The following is a 24,345-nucleotide window of genomic DNA, read 5'->3' as shown; positions in this document are numbered from 1 at the left end:
ACCTGTTTCAGTGCTGTATCTTTAAACTAAACTAAACTAAAGTTTTAGAAGCTGGCTTTTAACAAAAAACGGAACCTGCCGGAAAACCATGAACTTGTCCGAGGTTCAGAAACGCTGTCTCTGCTCTAAGCACCTGCCAGCTGTGAAACTGACGACTGCAATTTTTTAAAAGTCGGGCTGGTCTGGACGAAGAAGCCAATGGGAAATTTCTCATCCCTGAAATTACTAGTCTCAGACCTCAAAATCTTTACCACGGACACTGATGTCCGCATACAGACATGTTGCCGACCCCGATCAAAACCATCAGAACAAATTAACTGGTTGTTTATTTGTGGGAGCTTGCTGAATGCAAAATGAATGTTATATTTTCATCAATTAACAACAGTGATTACACTATAAAAGTGATTCGTGGCTGTAAAATGCTTTGAGATGTCCTGAAAATGGGCACGGTTGGGTATAAGTGCAAATTTGTGCCTTTACTTTTCCTTCTGCCTCTTAGACTTATTCGAAAAGGACTGTACCTTTAAGCAACTGGCAGCTCCTGTAGGATTCAGAACTGGAACATGTGGTATCTTTAGAAATATTCCTGAAGGACTGGATGGGGGTCTCAAAAACACAAACCACTAAATATTAACAATAAGCAAATTGTGACTGAAGTGAACAAATCATGTTCCATATCTGGAGGCTCTGCTAGCCCACTGCCTGCTAGCATGTCTTTCTTTATCAGAAGATCAAATGTCATCAGAACAGGCTGGAACACAATTCTCAGGTCACCTGACGTCATATGATAAAGTGATGAAATCACACATTAGGCAGAAGGAAGATACTGCTGCTGATATTGAATCACTCAGATTAGCTTTACTTGTTATCTCTGCTAGAAATTTAGCTGCCTCTCCCGGTTGCAGGAGAGCTAGTATGCCCCGTGCCCAACGACACAATATTCTTGGCAATGGATTGATGTTGCATTGCCAGCAAAGGGGAGCCTGAATTTCGTCTTAACTGTTTCAAGCCTGCATTTGTTGACCTGCTATTGCTCCTACCACCACCTGTGACAGAAAAGCCCTGGTATCTGCCCGAATTCAGCTGTGGGGGCTTATTGAATTAACCTTTTTAAGCAGTGAAAGTCCTTTTAGATTTTCCAACATGCATGTGTATCACACTCCAGGACAATAAAAACTTGTAAATTTCCAGTAGGATTAGGAGCTGTAAGTGTTGATCAAGTGTTCTTCAATTTAAAAATCAGGAAGAATTCTAATCTAGTTCTTATTTATAATGGAGACACTAATTTTTATTGCTTGTAGAAAAAGATTTGTAATTCCTTTAATAATAAAAACAAGAAATGCTGGAACCACTCAGCAGGTCTGGCAGCATCTGTGGAAAGAGAAGCAGAGTTAACGTTTCGGGTCAGTGGCCCTTCTTTGGGTCACTGACCCGAAACGTTAACTCTGCTTCTCTTTCCACAGATGCTGCCAGACCTGCTGAGTGGTTCCAGAATTTCTTGTTTTTATTTCAGATTTCCAGCATCCGTAGTATTTTGCTTTTATTTGTAATTCCTTTGTCCTGTTATGTGATCAATAATCTGCACTTGTTCTTTTTTTTTGTTTTCTGCCTAAAGACTTGTGCAGACAACTGACGACATGTTGGTAAGGTAGGCCGTGTTCCTTGTTTTAATAACTGGTGATATTTTTAAAAGAAAAAGCATTAACCGTTATCTCCTATTCAAACATATATTAAAGATTGACATTTTACGTGCGTGTGTAGCAGGAAAATTTAGGATATGCTGGGGAAATGGAATAGGTCAAATCCTGGTCTCCCCCTACAATTAACCAGTTGCCTGCGGTGTGTCTGTATTGCTAAAATATCAGATAAGAAATTGACAGTATATCCAATGTCAAAAGTATTATTTTCCCCCACTAATTGATGAATGAAAACATGTTTTCCTTTTAATATGCTGTATTATTTTCCATCACCTCTCCAGAGAACAATGACTCCTCTGATACTTCGCTCATGACGATTCTTGAATTGTAAAGAGTGAGTGTCAGCCTATTCAGTCTGATGAGGAGAGGGCACCGTAGCTTACCTCACTTCTGTGGTGTACAAATGCAGTTTCTAACAGGAATTGCAAGATAAGCGATCAGAGCAGTGAACCCTGGTTGAGTAACTTCCCTCTGCCCTTGGCTCAGGTCAGCTAACTTGGAGCCTGTGGCTCAATACTGTAATGTGCAGTGCATTTACCTATTTAGCCTATAGAAAATCCTGATGTGTTGTTTGATATTGAATGATGCTATATAAATGTGAGTGAAATTAGTTTTGACTTCCTTCTACTGTTGTTGTAAACATTTAAACTCGACTGTCAAAACATTAGCAGTTAGGAACAATAAAGAGTCATTACAGCTATCCTGTTGCCCTTGTTTGTCCAGTTTAGATCTATGTTCAGCAAATGTTCAGGCTGCTTTCAGCTTCCACGGCCTTGTTGTCAAACATACATACGAACAGATGAATTAAGAGCACGACTAGGCCAATCGGCCCTTTGAGCCTGCTTTGCCATTCAATAAGTTCATGGCTGAACTGATTACTCCACATTTCCACCCACCCCTGATAACCTTCTACCCCCTTGCTTTTCGAAATCTATCTATCTGTGCTTTAAAAATATTCAAAGACTCTGCTTCCACCGCCTTTTGAGGAAGAGAATTCCAAAGACTCACGACACTCAGAGAAAAAAATTCTCCTCATCTCTGTCTTAAATGGGCAACCCCTTATTTTTAAACAGTGACCCTTAGTTCTAGATTCTTCACTGTACCGCCTCCAATGCATTTACATTCTTCCTTAAAGAAGGAGGCCAATACTGTACATAGTACTCCAGATGTGGTCTCACCAATGCCTTGTATAGCTGAAGCATAACCTTCCTACTTTTGTATTCAATTCCCCTCACGATAAACGATAACATTCTATTAGCTTTCCTAATTACGTGCTGTACCTGCATATTAATCTTTTGCGATTCATACACTCGGACACCCAGATCCCTCTGCATCTCCGAGCTCTGCAATCTCTCACCATTTAGATAATATGCTTTTTTATTCTTCCTGCTAAAGTGGACAATTTCCCACTTTCCCACATTATATTACATTTGCCAGGTCTTTGCCCACTCACTTAACCTATCTATATCCCTTTGTAGCCCTCTTCACAAGTTACTTTCCTACCGATCTTTGTCATCAGCAAATTTAGCAACCATACCTTTGGTCCCTTCATCTAAGTCATTTATATGATTTGTAAAAAGTTAAGGCCCCAGCACAGATCCCTGGAGTATTATGTGGGAAAGTATGGAATTATCCAGTTTGGCAGAAAGAATCAAAAAGAAGCATATTATCGAAATGGTGAGAGATTACAGAGCTCTGAGATGCAGAGGGAATGCTCGTTGCATCTTGCCAACCAGGAAAGGACCCATTTATATCTACTCTCTGTTTCCTGTTAGCTAGCCAATCTTCTATCCATGCCAGTATGTTACCACCGACACCTTGAGCTTTTATTTTCTGCAATAAACTTTGATGTGGCACCTTATCAAATGCCTTCTGGAAATCTAAGTACAATACATTCACTCGTTCCTCTTTATCCACAGCACATGTTACTTATTCAAAGAACTCCAATAAATTGGTTAAACATGATTTCCCTTTCACAAAACCATGTTGACTCTGCCTGATTACCTTGAATTCTTCTAAATGCCCTGCTATAACGTGTTTAATAATAACTTCTAACGTTTTCCATAAGACAGATGTTAAGTTAACTGACCTGTAGTTTCCTGCTTTCTGTCTCCCTCCCTTTTTGAATAAAGGAGCTACATTTGCTATTTTCCAGTCTAGTTGAACCTTCTCCGAATCTAGGGAATTTTGGCAAATTAAAACGAACACATGAACTATCTCACTATCCACTTGTTTTAACACTGTAGGATGAAGTCCATCAGGAGCTGGGGACTTGTCAGCCCGCAGTTCCAACAATTTGTTCAGTACCACTTCCCTGGTGATTGTAATTTTCTTGAGTTCCTCCCTCCCTTCCATTTCCTGACTTGCAGCTAATATTGGGATGTTACTTGTTTCCTCAGTAGTGAAGACCATTGCAAAATATCTGTTTAATTTATCTGCCATCTCCTTATTATCCATTATTAATTCCCCAAACTCACTTTCTATAGGACCAGCGCTCACTTTCTTAACTCTTTTCTTTTTGAAATATCTATAGAAACTCTTACTATCTGTCTTTATATTTCTAGCTAGTTTTCTCTCGTAATCTAATTTTACCTTCCTTATCAGTCTTTTAGTCATTCTTTGCTTTTTTTTAGATTCTGTCCAATCTTCTGACCTGCCTCCCATCTTTGCGCAATTATAGGCTTTTTCTTTAAGTTTGATACTATCTTTAACTGTTTTAGTTAACCACGGATGGCAGGTCCCACCCTTGGAATTTTTCTTTCTCGTTGAAATGTATCTATTCTGTGTATTCTGAAATATCCCCTTAAATGTGTGCCACTGCATCTCTATTGACCTATTCCTTAACCTGATTTGCCAGTTCACTTTAGCTCACTCTGCTTTCATGCCCTCGTTATTGCCCTTATTTAAGTTTAACATACTAGACTTGGACCCACTCCTCTCCCTCAAACTGAATGTAAAATTCAATCATATTTTGATCGCTGCTACCTAGGGGCGCCTTAACTATAAGGTCATTAATTAATCCTATCTTGTTGCTCAATACCAGGTCTAGTATAGCCTGCTCTCTGGTTGGCTCCAGAACGTACTGTTCCAAGAAGTTATCGCGAAAACATTCTATGTGCTCCTTATCTGTGTCTCCTTATCCTGGTCTCCTGAACTTAGGTCATCCCTCTTTATTGCGTTAATACCATCATTAATTAACAGAGTTACCCCTCTACCTTTTCCTAGCTTCCTGTCCTTCCTAAATGCCATTGCCCTTCAATATTCAGCTCTCAATCTATGTTGTCCTACAGTCATGTCTCTGTAATGGCTATCAGATCATACTTATTTGTTTCTATTTGCGCTCTCAGTTCATCTGTTTTGTTTCGAATGCTACATGCATTCAGATACAGAGCCTTTAGTTTTGTTTTATTATTTCTATTGATTTACTCTGAGATTTGTAAGACTGTGACAGGACGGGACAGAGCAATCATTTCCCAAATTAATACCTTTCTCTCTTGCCTTGTCTCTACTCCTTGATTTACCATGTCTTCCCAAATTTGATCCCTTGCCCCCACTATTCAGTTTAAAACCCTCTCTACTTCCCTAGTTATGCAGCTCGCTAGACCACCGGCCCCAGCACAGTTCAGGTGTAGACTGTCCCAACGGTACAGCCACGACTTTCCCCAGTGCTGGTGCCAATGCCCCATGAACCGGAACCCATTTCTACCACACCAGTCTTTGAACCACGCATTAATTTCTCTAATCTTCTTTGCCCAATGCCAATTTGCATGTGGCTCAGTTAATAATCCAGAGAGGTTCTATTTAATTTGGCGCCTAGTTCCTCATACTGACTATGCAGAACCTCTTTCCTTGCCCTGCCCATGTCATTGGTACTTACATGGACCACGACGACTGGATCCTCCCCCTCCCACTGTAAGTTCCTCTCCAGCCCTGAGCAGATGTCCTGAACCCTGGCACCGGCCAGGCAACACAGCCATCTGGACTCTCGCTCTTTGCTGCAGAGAACAGTGTCAATCCCCCTAACTACACTGTCCCCTACTACCACTACATTCTTTATGTCTCCCTCCACTTGATTGGCTTCCTGTACCATGGTGCCATGGTCAGGTTGCTCATCCAGACAAGTTGAAAGAGCCTCAAACCTGTTGGACAATCACACAGGCTCCTGCACTCCTGCCCTCTGGGTCCCCTTACCTGCCTCAGCTGCAGCCACACTCTCCTGTTCCTGATCACTGACCAAATCAGAAGACCCTATCCTAAGGGGTGTGACTGCCTCCTGGTACAAAATGTCCAGGTAACTGTCCCCCTCTCTGATGTGTCGCAGTGTCTGCAGCTCGGCCTCCAGTTCAGTGACTCTGAGCCGAAGCTCTTCGAGCCGCAGACACTTACTACAGACGTGTTTGCCCTGGATCACGCTGGCATCCAGGAGCTCCCACATGCTGCAGCCATGACACATCACCTGTCTTGCCATCCTTAATGTGTTTTAATTAAGTAAATTATTTCATTCAGTTGTTTTATTTTATTTTCCTTTTTGTTATATATTTTATTAAGCTTACCACTAGTTCCTTTACTATTTTAAATGTTAGGATTAGAATGGACCTTAATCACTTACCAGATACTCACCAAACAGATGGCTTCTTCCCAAACCAATCACCTACCTGCTTGCCTGTGATGTTTGATGCTATGTTTGATTTAAATTAAATTAAAAGCTTACCTGTATGCTCGCCCCAGCGGCTCTCTGTTTCCCTGCTCTCAATGTTGATTGTAATGTCACTCTGATGTTACTTTTCAATTTTTCCCTATTGTGCTCCTGCTGCTCCCGCCGTGCTCCTCTCTCTCTCGCTCTATCTCCAACTCTGGGATTTTGGTGCACTTTTTAAACCTCTGCTTCCGCCATGCTCCCCTCTCTCTCGCTCCGTCTCCAGTCTCCGACTCTGCTTGCTCTCTTTTGAATTCTGTGTGTTTGTTATAAGTGCTTCAGCTGAGTCAGCACTCCCTGCACTAGGAGGCAGTGAAAGCAATGTTAATTTTTAAATATCAGCTTAATTTCCTGCGAAGGGGTAGTATGTTCATCTTTGAATTGCCAAAGCAGCCTTCAGAACTGTCTCCATTTGTGACTTTATGTAGATGTTCTTGATCTTACTGCCTTAAAATGCAGGTTTCAACTATTAGACTTACAGCTTGGTCTGTGAAAAGAAGAAAGACTTGCATTTATATTGCTCTTTTTATGACCACAAGATGTGCCAAAGTGCTTTATTGCTAGTGAAGTACTTTTTGAAGTGCAGTCACTTTTGTAATGTAGAAAACATGGCAGTCAATTTGCACACACCAAGCTTCCAAAAACAGCAATGTGGTGATGACCAGATAATCTGTTTTTTAGTATTGTTGATTGAGGCTAAATATTAACCAGGAGGTCAGGGATAACTCCCCCGCTGCTCTTTGAAATTGTGCCATGGGATCTTGTACCTCCACTTGAGAGGTCAGACGGGTTTAACATCGCATCTGAAAGATGGCACCTCCAATAGTGCAGCACTCCCTCAGTTCTGCATTGGAATATCAGCCTAGATTTTAGTGTTCAAGTCTCAATTGGGTCTTGAACCTATGACCTTCTGACTCAGGTGAGAGTACTACCACCTGAGGCATTGCTGGCAACTGAATTATGGTTATATTTACTCACCATAATGTAGCAGGCTTCTGTTCAACCAAAGGGCAAGTCTGTTATCTCTCAGGTGAAGTGTTTTCTTTAAAACAATATAAATTTTTAAAAAAATTAAAAATAGTGCAACTGGTATAAGCTAATGCTTAATACCAATGCTTTTGCCTTTCTTATGATATAATGGTCACCTGCAAAAAAAAATCTGTTTTATTCCCTGGCTTTTAATTGCCTACAGTGAGTTCTATAAGGTTGAAATTACATGTTTTGATTTCCAATCCAATACTATCGAGGACTATCCTAGAACAACAGTAATAACTTGGGGGCAGAACTGCAAGGTGATGGAGGACCAGGATTTGAATGTTTGGGCTCTGGATGAAGATGAGGAGCAAAGGGAGCGGATGGGAGGTAGCCAAAGACGAAGTTGTACAGATTGCCTCAGACAACAAAATTCATCTGCTTTTCACACTTCCTGTTGAGGTGATGGTGGAGTGAGAAGTTTGAAGAAATGGTTAGCCCAGGGAAAAGCATCCCTTAGGTTGTCCTTCCTCTCCAGGATGATCCTGGAGGAGGGATCAGTTTTGGTTGAGAGATACAGTAATATTTCAAATGGTCAAGGTAAATCTGATGATCAACAGCTAGATCGGATATCTGCCAGGCACACTCAAGTTTGTAAAAGCAAAATACTGCAGATGCTGGAATTCTGAAATAAAAACAGAAAGTGCTGGAAATATTCAGCAGGTCAGGCAGCATCTGTGGAGAGAGAAGCAGAGTTAACGTTTCAGGTCTGTGACCTTTCATCAGTTCTGACTCTTGACAACCTTGTTGACTTGATAGAACATGATTCCTTTTTGCATCAAAAAATGTAGTGATTGTGTTTTTGCAGGTAGGAGCTGGTGAGCTTCGAGGGTGTTTGAGTGATAGAATTTACATTACAGTGAAACAGAGGTTTTATTTTCTGGTATCAATTTGCAAAATGTTAACAGGACTTTAGATTTATCCAGCTGTTAAAGTGAACACTTGGGTCTTTAACACTTCTTTTAAAAAGGATTGATGTTTTTGTTAACTAATTTACCTTACCCAGGCCTGGTGTCTGAAAAGATTAATTGTATTACATGACAGTAATAAATAAATCAGTATTACTTCCATATGGATTCAATAACACCTCCAGATTGTTTTTACTCTTCTCTGTTTATTGGGAAAATATTCACCACCCCATTGTGTGTAGAGTCATTTATGAGGCCATTTAGCCCATCGAGTCTATGCCGGCTCGCCACAGAGCAATCCAGTCCCGCTCCCCCAGTCATGCCCCCAGCCCAGTCTGTGACAATGAAGTCCATGAGCTCCTTTCTCTTGTTGGAGGTGAGGGTTGTTTTGTATTTGATGGGCAGTTTTTTGCTGCTATTAAGTGGTGTTGTAAATGTTGGCTATCACATTTTAAAGTGTCTTTTAAATGTGTGCCTTTGGCGCATAGCACTGCCAGTTCCTGAATTGCAGGCCTTGTGCAACCAACTGCCAGAAATGCTTAATCTGTCTGCCAAGAAGACTTGTTCAGAAAGAACATGAGTTTCCAAGACCTGATATGCTGAGTCCAGCAGGGCTTGCACTTTGGAACCAGTGATGCCAGCACTCCACTGAAAGCCAATATCGAAGACCCAAAGTAGTGCTTTAATCTGTGTTCATTTCTGTGGAAGCATTTGCAAACTGCATAATATTTGTTTAAATTCCTGATTTGGTAATTTGAATACACAATATAAGCATTCAATAATCTCATTATGAACAGTGAATATGCCATTTTTCACCCTGAAGTATAGTAATTGACACTTTAAGTAGAGTAATAGCACCTTTATTATATTGCACTGCTGTTGCCAACTGCCCTGAAGTTGATAGGAGCACAGTTAAGTAAACAAAATGGTGCTGCGCAGATGCATATGCAAAACCAAGGAGGGTTCCTTGTGGTGACTTCTTTGATTTGTAATACTAACTGATAGAATGCCATTGGGATTTGACAATTTTATGCACCATTATACTGTCAATTTGACGTAGTTAATACCAGTGTCAGAAGGTTGTGATTTCAGGCCCCGGTATGGACATGTTGCTAGGTGAAACATCAGTGGAATACTGAAGGAGCAATGCATTGTTGAAGGTGCCATCTTTCACGTAGGTCATGTAGCCAGTGACTCATCTGCTTGCACAGATTGACCTAAAGGGTCCTATAATTTTATTTGAAGAAAAACCAGTAATTCGCTCAGTGTAGTTGCTGAAACCCTTGAATTATGATGCAGGGCAATGCTTGAAATGGTAACTTGTCACTTCTCTGTACACATGCTGTGCCTGATCTGCTGAGTGCTTCTAGCATTTTCTGTTTTTGTTTCCATTCTCTGTGGTTCACAATAACAGTCCTATATTTTCTGTTTGTGGGAAAACTCCAAATGTTTTTGGAAAGCTTTTTGGCTTTCTTACTCTTTCTTACTCCGGGTGCTCCGGTTTCCTCCCACATGCCAAAAGACTTGCAGGTTGATAGGTTAATTGGCCATTATAAATTGCCCCTAGTATAGGTAGGTGGTAGGGAAATATAGGGACAGGTGGGGATGTGGTAGGAATATGGAATTAGTGTAGGATTAGCATAAATGGGTGGTTGATGGTCGGCACAGAGTCGGTGGGCCGAAGGGCCTGTTTCAGTGCTGTATCTCTAAACTAAACTAAAATACTCAGTTGAATACAGTGTACTTAGCACCACAATAAAAACACAAATATATAAAATTCATCAGGACGTTATTAAAAATACATATTACAGTGCTGTTGCAAAGCAAATGGATCATGGACTCTCTCTTCCCGTGTAAATCAACAAACATATCTTCGCTGTTCAGCATGACACAGACACAGTTGTAGACCAGGATTTAATATCTTGTTGCTTGATTTGTAGATTGTAAGGAAGCTTTCTCTCTTTACATTTGGAAAAGTATGTGTTCCAGATGAGTTTAAGAGTGTTTGCCATTTGAGGCTGTCCCTTCTGAGAAATGAGTATTGAGTGCATGATGCATGTCAACAGGGTAGCTGGGTAATTTAAATTTAGTTTATGAAATAAAATCTGGACTAAAAAGCTGTTATCAATAATGGTGGCCATGAAACCACCAGATTGTTTTAAAAACCCATCTGGTTCATTAATATCGTTTTAGGGAAGGAAATCTGCTGTCCTTACCTGGTCTGGCCTATATATTGTTCCAGACCCACTGCAATGTGGTTGTCACTTACCTGCCCTCTGAAATGACCTAGCAAGCCACTTAGTTGTATTCAAGAATGCAGCTCACCACCAATTAGGGGTGAGCAATAAATATGTGAATGCATAAAAAAAGACACTTCCTAGAAGTATTGCTCTTTGCTGAACTAAAGGGCTAAAATCTTGGTAATAGACCGAAACTCCCGGAATGACCCGTGAGAGTCTGGACAAACAATCTGTGGACAACCCCCAACGTGCCTTGGTGTCATCTGTACAGACAATCTACCTGGAAGCTTTTAAAAAAAATTATTTCAAGGGATGTGGGTGTTGCTGGCAATTACTCATGACAACTGAGTGGCTTGCTAGGCCATTTCAGAGGGCAGTTAATTAATTGAATTTAAATTCCACCAGCTGCTGTGATGGATTTGAACCCATGCATTAGTCTGGGCCTCTGGGTTACTAGTTCAGTGACATTATCACTATGCCACTGTCTTCCCCCTAAGGAATGGCAGCTGTTTTTCTTAAGCCATCAATGGTAAAACATGGAATTTTGAACTTCATTTGAGGTACACTTTACAGGATAAATGATGTATGTACAAGACCAGTACCAGTGCATCCACATTTCTTAACTAATAGGTCTTGTTCACTGCCCCCAAGCAAATATAAAACTTCCAAGACTCTCCTAAGCTACTGGGAGGTTCCTTTATCAAGAGTCTCAAGAGCTTGATAAGTCCCAGCAACTTTACACTCACTTAGCTGAACCTCATCCAGATGTCTGCTTTGGGACTCAGTGGCACACAACATAAATATGCTAAAGCTGCTCCATTAGTTTGCTTTCCAAAGCCCAAGCTGCAGTGTAAAAGTTGGAATGGAAAAACAATGAGTGTTTCCATTTCTGTCTCTTGTGTCCCAATTAACATTTAATTAGCTAATCTGAGCATTCAGTGCTAACAATTTGGATCTTTTTTGTTTATATACAACGCTAAGTATTTATTGTAACATTTATCATAGTAATTGTAAGATGTTCCAGTGTATTCAGAGCGATAGAAAAGAATTATCAGACAAGCTATTTGCAACCCTAACCCCTAAAGGATAATCATTTGAATAGAAAAGATAAAGTTTTTTGAATAATACCTTTTACTAGACACCTCCCATTACTTGCCTCTTTCAAATGGGTGAAAGCTTCCTTACAATCTATAAACCAAGTGACAAGATTATATTAAACAGGGTCCACAGCTGTGTCTGTGTCATGTTGAACAGTGAAGATATGTTTGCTGATTTGCACAGGAAAAGGGAGTACATGACGCACTTGCTTTGTGCAGCACTGTCTGTGTCAGACTCCTCCAGCCTTGCTGTGTAGACAAAGAGACGGACTCTCTGGCAAGACTGTTGTCAGATCACTTCCATGAAGCAGCAAACTGCACAGTACACTCAAGAATATGAAGTTTCTGAGGAACGTTGAGAGTTTTGATGCAGTTACTCATCAGTGAGAATGTTAATTGTTTTCCCAGAGTGCTTTGGAAGTTATCTGTGTAGTTCCAGGAAGAATGCTGTGACACTAAGATGCTTCTACAGAAAGACTCAAGTCTCATAGAATCATAGAGAGATACAGCACTGGAACAGGCCCTTCGGCCCACCAAATCTGTGCCGACCATCAACCACCCATTTATACTAATTCTACATGTATGGAATGTATCCATTCAGGAAATAACAATCACTGCGTAGCTCAAAGCATCCTTTTTGCAGCTTTAAATCAACTGGATATCTCACTTGAACTATTAGTTGGTTTGGCAAAAGAAGGTGGGACTTGCATTGTTCAAAGGCAGTCTTGAAACGTTAGTAATCTACTCCTTGTATCTACTGAATGGAGGTAGTGACTCAGTAACAAAGGCCACAAGACCACTGGAATACAAAGAAAACAAATATGTGGAGAGACTTTGTACTTACTATATTTAATGTCATTGAAACGAATAGGAAATTAATTAATTCAGCACAGCATAAGGACTCTTATTTTGAACAAGATTTTCTTTTCCTAGAAAGCCTATTGTTAGGATTAAAAAAAAGTGTTTCAGGCAGTGTGGGTTAATCTTGACAGCATGTGAAGACTGGCCCATCAAAATGCTACAAAACCCATATCTGGATTACTTGCTATGGTGCTGACATTAAATGTTGGAAGACCCGTAGTACTTGTTGTGACCAGCATATGCATTCACTTTGTACCATTCCAATTGCATCGACTTGTGCACGTTTGTATGCAGTAGTTTATTGTTTTGCCAGCATCATGTCCATATCTAGAGAGCAAGGATATTCTAAGCATTAATAGATGTTTTTAACACTAAACAATGTGAGGACTCCAGCATTGCATTCTGTAACTGAAGGAAATAACTCTGTTTACTTCCATTACAGAAATGTAAATAACTGTCTTGCTAAATAATCTCCAATACATGCTACTGGCCCTTCTCCACTGGCCTATCCTGGTAAGCTGAGCTGTCGGCCTGTTTATGCCCAGCGAGGCAGCAGCTATTGTTGGTTCGCAATACTGGCGGCAGTTGCACTTCTGTACTGGATCTGTTGCCACTGACTTAAGCAAAAGCACCTTGTGGAACACTGAAGGCATTGACATCAGTAAATGCACACCATAATCATATGACTCAGCATTATAGGGTTATTCAGTAGAGTAAGCACTGAGTTATTCACTCCATCATTTTACCTTTATTGCTGCGTAATACAGCATTCTTATTCTCCAGATAAAGGTGGTTCATGCATGCCAGTGTGATTGGATTTTGTCAGCATAAATTGTTGAAGTTATCCTTGATGAGGATTGGAAGCTATACAGAAATTCTTCTGATATGCAACATTATGTACAGTCTGTAGTGCAAAATCTCACATTGCACAGCTATACTTAAATATTAAATAATTCATATTTACTTCTCAAAAATCTTACTGCACTGTGCCCTATACTCCTAGATGAGATGATGAGAAGATGACTTGCTCTTGTGCATCTATCAATGCAATCAGCTGCCTGACTGGGAGAGGAGAGCCACTCTGAGAATAAAGTTTTCCTCTCTATATTGTCACTTTTTTAATGAATATGTGTTGTTAGACAGGCATGACAGAAAGCAAGAGCTTGCTTGTTGTATGAGAAATTACAGGTCTAAGCCAGTGTCCTATCATTCCACGGCACAGTAGAGCTTTGTTGTGCTACGCCCTTGCACTCTTTCACTAAAGTGTTAAAATGCTGTTCCTTTGAGAACTTTTACATTTAATGCTCTGTAGTCCAGGTTGCAGGAGTTTGAATCCCATGTGCTGACTCCCCACATTTACATTGCTAAACCTAGCTTCTTAATCCAGACAGCAAAATTGTTGGCTAACATTTCCATGAATCCAGGATTCTACCATTGGGCTAAAAAGGGTTGCTTTTAGCAGTATAAGCAGAGGAAGCTAATACATGGAGATCACACTTTTGTGACGAGGACTACAGAAATCACAATGTAAAAGTGCTGGTTAACTCTTGCTGTGCTTTTTTCTTGTATTCTTTCCCAGGATGTCAAAACTATAGAATTCCTTATCTTCCTCAGGAATTTATTTTCGATTACAACCTTAAGGCTTTTAAAACCAAAGATTGATGTGATCTAATATTTAAAAAAATAGTCTTTCATAACCACAGGACGTCCCAAAGCACTTTACAGCCAATGAAGTACTGCTATCGCGATGTAGGAAACTCAGCAGTCAATTTACACACAGCAAGCTCCCACAAGCTGCAATGTGATAATGATCAAATACCCTGTTTTAGTGATGCTGATTGAGGGATAAATATTTGACAGGATACAAGGGATAACTCCCCTGCTTTTCTTCAAAATAGCACTTTAGGATCTTTTACATCCACCAGAAGGGACAGATGGGGCCTTGGTTTAATGTCTGATCCAAAAGATGGCATCTCCGACAGTGCAGCACTCCCTCAGTTCTGCGCATGAGTTCCAGCTTAGGTTTTTGTGTTCAAGTCTTGGGGGTGGTGGTCGAACCCATAACCTGCAGAGGCGAGAGTGCCACCAATGGATGGCACACTGATTTTACTCTCAGATTCTCCTGCTACTTCCTTTTGCCTTTGTGGTCTCTGGTAATAGTGGCCTTGGCCCCTCATATAGGTTTCTCAGTTTAAAAGAAAACATTCAATGCTATAGGGTTTAATAATGGTGACGAAAATGGAACCTTGTAGTGTGCAGAGGTTTTACCTGGAGTTTTAAGATCTGAGAAGCAAGTAACTTTGGGTCATCGAGCAAAGGAATAATATCAAAGGGATTGGAAGTTAGTGGGCGAGTTCCACTAGGCCATTGGTACAGGCATGAAAGGACAGGTCAACAGCTAGTGTTTGGTAAGTGCGGAAACAACTAAAAAAAAATGGACATGAACAAATGTTAAAAGAAAGTTGTCGTTAAAATAATAAATGTAAGACTGAAATTAAAGCAAAATACTGCAGATGTCTGAAATAAAAACATAGTGCTAAAATACTCAAGTCTGGCAGCATCTGTGGAGAGAGAAGCAGAGCTAACATTTCAGGTCTGACCATTCATCAGATCTCTGAGGGTTGTAAGCTGGGGGAGGTTACAGAGATACGGAAGGGCGACGCTACGGAGGAATTTGAAAATGGATGAGCATTTGAAAGTTGAGGCAAGCACATGGGTGATAGATGTAATAGTACAGGTTCACTATGTACGTACAGTAGTAGCTGTGATAAATACAGTGTTACAAATGAAATAGGATCTAATGGGCCAATTTTGCTGTAGCACAGCATTTAACTGCCTGCTGTTAGACTTGCCCCTGCACATTTAATTTTGTTTTAATGTGGGCAAGTTGGGTGGCAAGAAAGAGCAAGCTGATAATGGTGTAGTGAGAGCCACAGCATCAGGGACCTGAGTATACAGGGCAAGCAACTGTGCATCATCTTAACCATTCAGATTGATATATTGTGAAATGAACAGCACAAGGATTGAAAAGGAAGTGTAGAATAGATGAATTCAATGTCAAATGAGGTCCAGAAAGATTGGATTGAGAGAGAAAAAAGAGACCGAATGGAAAAGTAAGAAAGCTTTAACTTGTACATTTTTAAAATTGTCAACGATTAATACGTGAAGGATTGAGACTCTGCATTTGTAATAGTTAATTTTTAGCACCAGAAAAGTTCATTAGTCATAGAGTTGGCCCTTCGGCCCATCGTGTCCGTGCCAGCCATCAAGCAGCTATCTATTTCTAATTCCATTTTCCAGCACTTGGCCCTTAGCTTTGTATGCTATGGCTCATCTAAATACTTCTTAAATGTTGTGAGGGTTTCTGCCTCTACCACCCCTTCAGGCAGTGTGTTCCAGATTCCAGTCACCCCTCTGGGTGGAAAATGTTTTTCCTCAAATCCCCTCTAAATTTCCTGCCTCTTCCCTTAAATCTATGCCCCCTGGTTATTTGACACCTCCGCTAAGGGAAAAAGTTTCTTCCTATCTATGCCCCTCATAATTTTGTATACCTCAATCAGGACCCCCCTCATCCTTCTCTGCTCTCAGGAAAACAATCCTAGCCTATCAAATCGCTCTTCATAGCTGAAATGCTCCAGCCCAGGCAACATCCTGGTGAATCTCCTCTGCACCCTCTCCAGTGCAATCACATCCTTCCTATAGTGTGGCGACCAGAACTGTACACAGTACTCCAACTGTGGCCTAACTAGTGTTTTGTACAGCTCCATCATAATCTCCCTACTCTTATATTCTATGCCTCGGCTAATAAAGGCAAGTATCCCATATGCCTTCCTAACCACCTTATCTACCTGTGCTGCTGCCTTCATGATCTATGGACAAGTACACCAAGGTCCCTCTGACCCTCTGTACTTCCTAGGGTCCTACCATCCATTATACATTCCCTTGCCTTGTTAGTCCTCCCAAAATGCATCACCTCACACTTCTCAGGATTAAATTCCATTTGCCACTGCTCTATTTTACCAGCCCATCTATATCGTCCTATAATCTAAGGTTTTCCTCCTCACTATTTACGACACCACCAATTTTCGTGTCATCTGCAAACTTACTGATCATACCTCCTATATTCATGTCTAAATCATTATGTACACTACAAACAGTAAGTCGTCCCAGCACCGATCCCTGCAGCATACCACTGGTCACAGGCTTCCAATCGCAGAAACAACCCTCGACCATCACCCTCTGCCTCCTGCCACTAAGCCAATTTTAGATCCACTTTGCCAAATTGCCCTGGATCCCATGGGCTCTTGCCTTCTTGACCAATTTCCCATGCGGGATCTTATCAAAAGCTTTACTGAAGTCCATGTAGACTACATCAACTGCTTTACCCTCATCTACACACCTAGTCACCTCCTCGAAAAGTTCAATCAAATTTGTTAGACATGATCTCCCTCAGACAAAGCGATGCTGACTATACTTGATTAATCCCTGCCTCTCCAAGTGGAGATTAATCCTGTCCCTCAGAATTTTTTCCAACAGTTTCCCTACCACTGATGTTAGACTCACTGGCCTATAATTACCTGGTTTATCCCTGCTACCCTTCTTGAATAATGGTACCACATTCGCTGTCCTCCAGTCCTCTGGCACCTCTCCTGTGGCCAGAGAGCATTTGAATTATGAAATAATAACTCCTCCTTTTCAGTGCTGATTTGTTCAAGTATATCACAATCCCTCTCCCTGATCGCTACACCTACATCGTCCTTCTCCGTAGTGAACACAGTTGAAAAGTAATCATTTAAAACCTCACCTATGTCCTCTAGCTCCACGCGCAGATTGCCACTTTGGTCCCTAATAGGCCCTACTCTTGCCCTGGTTTATCCTCTTGCCCTTAATATACTTACAAAACGCCTTGGGATTTTCCTTTATCTTCCCCGCCAGTGTTTTTTCATGCCCCTTCTTCGCTCTCCTAATTACTTTTTAAAGTTTTACCTCCCTACAGTTTCTATACTCTTCTAGGGCCTCCGCTGTTTTCAGCCCTCTGAATCTGCCATAAGCCTTTTTTTTCCTTTCCCAGTCCTCTATATCCTTTGACATCCAGGGTTCCCTGGACTTGTTGGTCCTATCCTTCACCTTTACAGGAACATGTTGGCCCTGAACTCTCAGTTTTTCCTTTTTGAATGACTCCCATTGGTCTGATGTAGTCTTTCCTACAAGTAGTTGCTCCCAGTCCACCTTGGCCAGATCCTGTTTTATCATATTGAAATTGGCTTTCCCCCAATTCAGTACCTTTATTTCCGGTCCATCTTTGTCCTTTTCCATAACTACCTTAAATCTTATAGTTATGGTCACTATCCCCAAAATGTTCCCCCATTGACACTTCTGCCACTTGTCCAGCTTCATTCCCTAAGATTAGCTCCAGTACTGCCCCTTCTCTTGTAGGACTTTCTACGTGCTGGCTCAAAAAGCTCTCCTGTATGCACTTTAAGAATTCTGCCCTCTTTAAGCCTTTGGCACTGACAATCCCAGTTAATATTGGGGAAGTTGAAATCCCCTACTATTATTACCATGTTATTTGTACACCTCTCTGAGAGTTGCCTACATATCTGCTCCTTTATCGCTCCCTGACTGGAGGCCTGTTTTGTTTTGATTAGCGGGAATTAACACTTACTGCATCATCAAAAGGTTTCTTAGACTGAAATGGATGAAACTTAACTTTCTGTGGTGAGTTTAGTTCATATCTACCATGCAAATACAGCAAGTTTGTACCATTCAATGCATTTCAATGGTGAGCCAGACGATGAGATGCTGTTTTTGAGAAGCTAAACAGGGGAGAGGTGCGAATCAGACAGCAACTTTTGGATATTGGAGTTTAACTCCTCATCTGTCCCTTGCCTTAAATTGGTGTAGTATTTACACATAAATAGGGCGGCGCAGTGGTTAGCACCGCAGCCTCACAGCTGCAGGGACCTGGGTTCGATTCTGGGTACTGCCTGTGTGGAGTTTGCAAGTTCTTCCTGTGATCGCGTGGGTTTTCGCCGGGTGCTCTGGTTTCCTCCCACAGCCAAAGACTTGCAGGTGATAGGTAAATTGGCCATTGTAAATTGTCCCTAGTGTAGGTAGGTGGTAGGGAATATGGGATTACTGCAGGGTTAGTATAAATGGGTGGTTGTTGGTCGGCACAGACTCGGTGGGCCGAAGGGCCTGTTTCAGTGCTGCATCTCTAAATAAATAAAATAAAAATAACAATGAGCACCATTAGCCTCAGTGTTATTTTGACAAAAAAATCAGGGCCAATAGGAATGTTTTCCTTTTATGTTCATGGTCAGTATGCTTTTATTCTGGAATTTTCCTTTGTCATTGCATTGGAGACTTCGAGGAATTCTGATAACTGGTGGATTGAATTTAAATCGAAATATTGCATGTTACTGGTTTTGCTGGCTGCTGTTCGAGGCTGCTTTGTGCTTGGCATATGGCTGCGATTTGCCTTGTGCAAAGCCGATTAAAACCTTACATTTCTAGTCATATGCATAATAGGTTTTTCTGAGGAGCTGCTTGTCTGCTTTTAATTGCAGACTGGATCCACAGAGAGGAATTAACCTCCTTGCCAGTGTTGCAGAGCAACTGTTAAGGAATATCAGAAATTCTCAGCTGTTCCTCCCTTTTGTTTAATAATTGTTTCACTCTTTGGCTGAGAGTACAGGAAATACGCTGATCTCTATCTTCCAAGTTCTTGCTCTGTAATCTATTAGTTGAGGAATTCTTGTCATGATTGATCTTGGATTTTGTCTCTTTCCATTTGGCACAATTCCTCAAGTACCTACCCATGGTGCACATGTGGTGCTAACTCCAAGAACCTGGAGTTCTTTGCCCAAAGGCTTGAAGTAAGTCAACAGCCAAGCAACCAGAATTTATTCTAATGACCTCTCTCTGTAAAATTGAAAGAGAATGTGGTTTCTGAAGGAAAGCAGAGCTAATTAAGAATTCTTGGAACTCTGGGCACTACCCTCGCACATCCCCTCCCCACCTGCCCCCCACAATGATCCACTAAAACACAAATATAGTCAAATGCATTAAGAAATAGTCCATACAATGTTTACACACAACATTACGAGTAAAGCAAGTCATATCACAGTATAATGTGTTCAGATGAAAGTGATCCACCAGTTGTGTGCAGTTTTTCTGCGTTATGGTGACTTTTATCAGGAGTTTCAGATTTGGTTAGGGCCTCTGGACACTGGCCCCCATGGCCCATACACTAAGTTGTAAAGCAGAAGTGTTTGCATCATTGTGACAATCAATGCAAAATTAAGGTGAATTTCTGCCTTTGTTTGACCTGGTCATATTTGCCAAGTATAGCTTGATGAAGTTACTTGAATGAAAGAAACACTGATGTAGCAAAAAGCACAAAACTATCTGTGGTTTGGTGCTTTTCTCATCTGTATCTTGGCTTGTGCCTTTCGGTGAAAGTTGTAGTTAGAGGTCAGTAAGAGGGAAGGTGAAAGTCAGAAATCTTGCAATCTTTCTTGTGAAGTAGAAGTAGCAAGGGCAGGTCTCCACTGACACATTTAGGTATGTGTGGAGTGACCTATAAATGCAAAGTTCTGGGATAGTGACGGGTACACGCAAAATGCCTCCTGTTTCGTTGCACCTGCCTTTCCTAGCCCCTCAAACTTAGCTTCTTGATCTAAATTGTGTGGTGCTATGGGAGCCCTTAAGGAATTATTTTCCTCATCACTGTCTAGTTGTATCTAAATAACAGCAACATGGAAAGCAATGGCAAAAATAACAGACTATCCAGCAAAATGTAATTGCAAATGAAAGGAGAAATAATTTTAATGACAATTTTGGAACATTAATCTCCCTTTAAGAAGCTTATTCCAGCAGACCAAGTCTCAGGATTACCAGTGGATCTATTTTACACTCAGATATTCAGAGGCTTTGAAATCATGTAAAATCGAGCTGATTCCTCAGCTGAGTAATGTTTGAGCCTCTAAAGAGGTAGGTAAAATGATTTTTTTTCTTTTTTCATTGTTCTCTTTGTTCAATACTTCATCTGTCTCTCCATTATTCTCTATTCTCCCAGGTCAATCCCTGTATTCTGACTGACCTAATATATTGCATTGTGGACATATTTTCAACAGTAACAGGCAGGCTGTGAAGGGAACAATTAAAACGATCACAGGACAATGATGTTCAGTTGCAAATAAAACTAAAGTCAAATATCAAGATGAGCAGTGGATCCTGAGTTGATGTCTATCAGTCTGGGACACAAGACAATTTGAAGGGTTTAATGGGCAGTGCTTGGAATCAAGTGACATGGTCACCATCGAAGTTTTTAGTTTGCCAATAAATGGAGTGAGTGTCAAAGTGCATCATTGTCTCAAAACTTTACTTCTAATTGTCATCGTGATTTTAAAAAAGTCTGTTCCAACTCCACTCTACCTTGTGACTAAGAAATGAAGGAGCAGAAAAGTAATAAAATCATAACAACTCGGAAGGATTTGGCCCGTTGTGTCCATGCCAGCTCTCTGCAAAAGTAATTCAGCTAGTCCCACTCCCCCCGCCTTTTCCCCATAGTCCAGCAAATTTTTTCTCTTCAGATAATTGTGCGATTCTCTTTTGAAAGCCAGGATTGAATCTGCCTCCACCACACAATCAGGCAGTGCATTCCAGATTCTAACCACTCGCAGAGTAAAACGTTTTCCTCCTGTCGCTGTTGCTTCTTTTGCCAATGAGCACTGTTTCTCCATATCTACTTTGTCCAAACCCCTCATGATTATGAACACCCCTATCAAATCTCCTCTCAACCTTTATCTTCTCTAAGGAGAACAGCTCCAGCTTCTCCAATCTATTCATATAGCCAACCTTCCGAGATAGCTACGATCATCTAATTCTGGTCTCTTGAGCATTCCTGATTTTAATTGCTTCACTGTTGGTGGCTGCACCTTCAGCTACCTAAGCTCTGGAATACTCTCTCTACACTTCTCTGTCTTTCTACCTCATTTTCCTCCTTTATGACACTCCTTAACACTGACCTCTTTGACTAAGTTTTTGCCATCTTACCTAATATCTCTTTATGTGGCTCAGTGTCTTATTTTGTTTTATAATGCTCTTGTGAAATGCCTTGGGATGTTATAAAGACGCTATAGTAATATAAGTTGTTGTAATGCAAGTCTCTCATCCCTGGAAGCATTCTGATAAATCTTTTCTGCACCCTCTCTGATGCCTTCACATCCTTCATGAAGTATGGTGCCCAGAATTGGACACGATACTTTAGTTGGGGCCGAGCTAATGTTTTATGAAAGATCATCGTAACTTCCTTGCTTTTGTACTCTCTGCCTCTATTTATAAAGTCCAGGTTTCTGCATGCTCTATTAACTGCTTTCTCAACCTGCCCTGCCACCTTCAGTAATTTGTGCACACACACCCCCAAGGCTCCTCTGCTCCTGCACTCCCTTTAAAATTCTATCCTTTATTTTATATTGCCTTCCTCATTCATCCTGCCAAAATGTATCACTTCACACTTCTCTGCTTTAAATGTCATCTGCCATGTGTCGGCCCATTTCATCAGCCTGTTTATGCCCTCTTGAAGTCTATCATTATCCTCTTCACAGTTCACAATACTTCCAAGTTTTGTGTCATCGGCAAGTTTTGAAATTATGCCCTGCACACACAAGTATAGGCCATTAATATAGATCAAGACTAGCAGAGGTCCTAATACCGACCCCTGGGGAACCCCATTATATATCTTCCTCCAGTCCAAAAAATAACCGTTCACCAGTACTCTCTCTCTACTCTGGGTACTCTGCAATGGGTGGCTCTTGTCCTGACCCCTCAAACAGTCTAGCGTCTGTTCAGCATCTACAAGGCAAAAGTCAGGAGTGTGATGGAATGCTGACCGTTTACTTGGTTGGATGCAGCTGCAACAATGCTCAAGATGCTCTATATCCAAGACACAGAGGATCACTTGATCAGCAATTTTGTCACTGGACTCCTTATCCACTACCTCCACGATCACTGCAATGCAATCTTAATATGTAGTATCTTTGGGACGCAACTCGCCAAGTTTACTCGAACAGCACTTCCCAGCCTTGTGACCTCTACCACTGACAATATCATTTTTATAGCTGCACCATTTTCTCAAGATTCCTGCCCAAGACACACACTGTGCTGACTTGGATATATATCAATATTCCTTGGGGCACAACCCAGGAAATTCCTACTTAAAGTCATAATGGGAACACCATCAGCAGAAGGACTGCAATTGTTTAGGAAGGCAGCCCGCTAGTACCACCTCATGGCAACCATGGCTGGACAATAAATGCCCAGGTACTGTGAATTTAAAGAAAGTAAAAGCATTTAATAGTATTCATTTATGGTAGAGTTTAAATAAACAGTTCTACCCAGAAATGGTTGTGCGTCTGGCAAGTATTCCTTAATGTTTAGTTTAGTTTAGTTTAGAGATACAGCACTGAAACAGGCCCTTCGGCCCACCGAGTCTGTGCCGACCATCAACCACCCATTTATACTAATCCTACACTAATCCCAAATTCCGATCACATCCCCACCTGTCCATATATATTTCCCTACCACCTACCTATACTAGGGGCAATTTATAATCTGAGCTGTGTGTAGTGAAATCTTAAACCTGTTTCTTCTTCCTTCATATAAATGAAGTTCAGCCCCCAGGGCAGATATGGCTACCAAGCTTTCCCCATGTAGTGAATATCCTCAAAACAATTGCCTGGTGATGTTCCAATGTCATAGTCATTTACAGCACAGAAGGAGGCCATTTTGTCCATCGAGTCCATGCCGGCTCTCCGCAGAGCTATGCTGTCATTCCCACTCCCCGGCTCGATCCCCAAAGCCCTGCATGTCTATTTCTCTCAAGTGGCCATCCAACTTCCTCTTGAAGTTATTGATCATCTTCACTTCCACCACCCTTGTGGGCAGCGAGTTCCAGATCATTACCACCCACTGCGTAAAAAAGTGCTTCCTCATATTCCCCCTGCATCTTTTACCCAAAACCTTCACTCTGATGGCTTTGAAATGCCCTGGAAGGATATTTCAGATGAGTTTTAAATTAGCTGTTTTTCTGTTCACCACCTTTTTAAAAAAAATTTATCTTTCAGCATAACTTCCCTCCCTACCATGTCTCCCTGGGCTGCATGTCTTCAGGATACCTGACATCCTCTATCTGTCAGTGGTGCTATGAAGCCACTGTTGAAAGGCTCATGATTGTCTAGGGGATAATTTTCCACCTTCTATGTGCTGGGACATTCTCAGCCTATGCTACTGAACAACGATGTGACTAAGATAGGGAACAGCAGTGCAGGAGAATGAAAGCTCTGTTGAAGTGATGTACTGTATGCTGCTACACCGTTGTTTTTGGTCACTCAAAGTTTTGATTGAATTGATTATTGAACTGAATTCAGAGTTGAACAGCTTCAAAACAAAAATAAATGAAATGTGCCTGTTTAAACAGGATCTGGCTGAAAGGGGCTAGCTGCCAGCACTAGAGTATGGTTGCTTGGACTCAGCACTTTTTTATTTGGTGTTTCTCTAATTCTGATCACAGGTCAGTGACCGTGCATCTTGATACATTACTAAAACTGGCTTCCTTATCCCAGTGCCATAATTCTTAATGTAAAGAAATGTTGCCCTGTGATTCCACCATTGGGAAAAGTAAGCATGTCTTGGTGATGTAAAAACAGAAATCTAGCATATGAACATCATTTGCCTGTCACATGTACTACAAATGATATTGCAGCAGAGCAACATGAAACTGTGAACAGTCTACTGGGTAAAATGTTTGAC

At 41.1% G+C, this 24,345-nt stretch overlaps 1 protein-coding gene across 3 annotated transcripts in view; it reads left to right on the top strand.

Annotated features, from left to right (window-relative positions):
• Positions 1 to 24,345, top strand: part of tnk2b (tyrosine kinase, non-receptor, 2b) — a 308,398-nt gene that overhangs the window by 55,911 nt on the left and 228,142 nt on the right. Inside the window, exon 2 of one of the 3 annotated variants that reach the window (XM_068042395.1) lies at positions 1,616 to 1,643. The exons of 1 other annotated variant lie outside the window; for it this stretch is intronic. In XM_068042395.1, the coding sequence (XP_067898496.1) occupies positions 1,616 to 1,643 (28 nt within the window). Of the gene's footprint in view, positions 1 to 1,615; positions 1,649 to 24,345 lie in introns of all 3 variants that reach the window. One more of the 3 variants, XM_068042398.1, reaches the window with a different exon arrangement.

The sequence above is a fragment of the Heterodontus francisci genome, chromosome 11, assembly GCF_036365525.1.
Source record: "Heterodontus francisci isolate sHetFra1 chromosome 11, sHetFra1.hap1, whole genome shotgun sequence".
Classification (NCBI taxonomy): domain Eukaryota; kingdom Metazoa; phylum Chordata; class Chondrichthyes; order Heterodontiformes; family Heterodontidae; genus Heterodontus; species Heterodontus francisci.
Note: the sequence above shows the minus strand (reverse complement) of the source record. Positions and strands in the feature narration are given on the sequence as shown.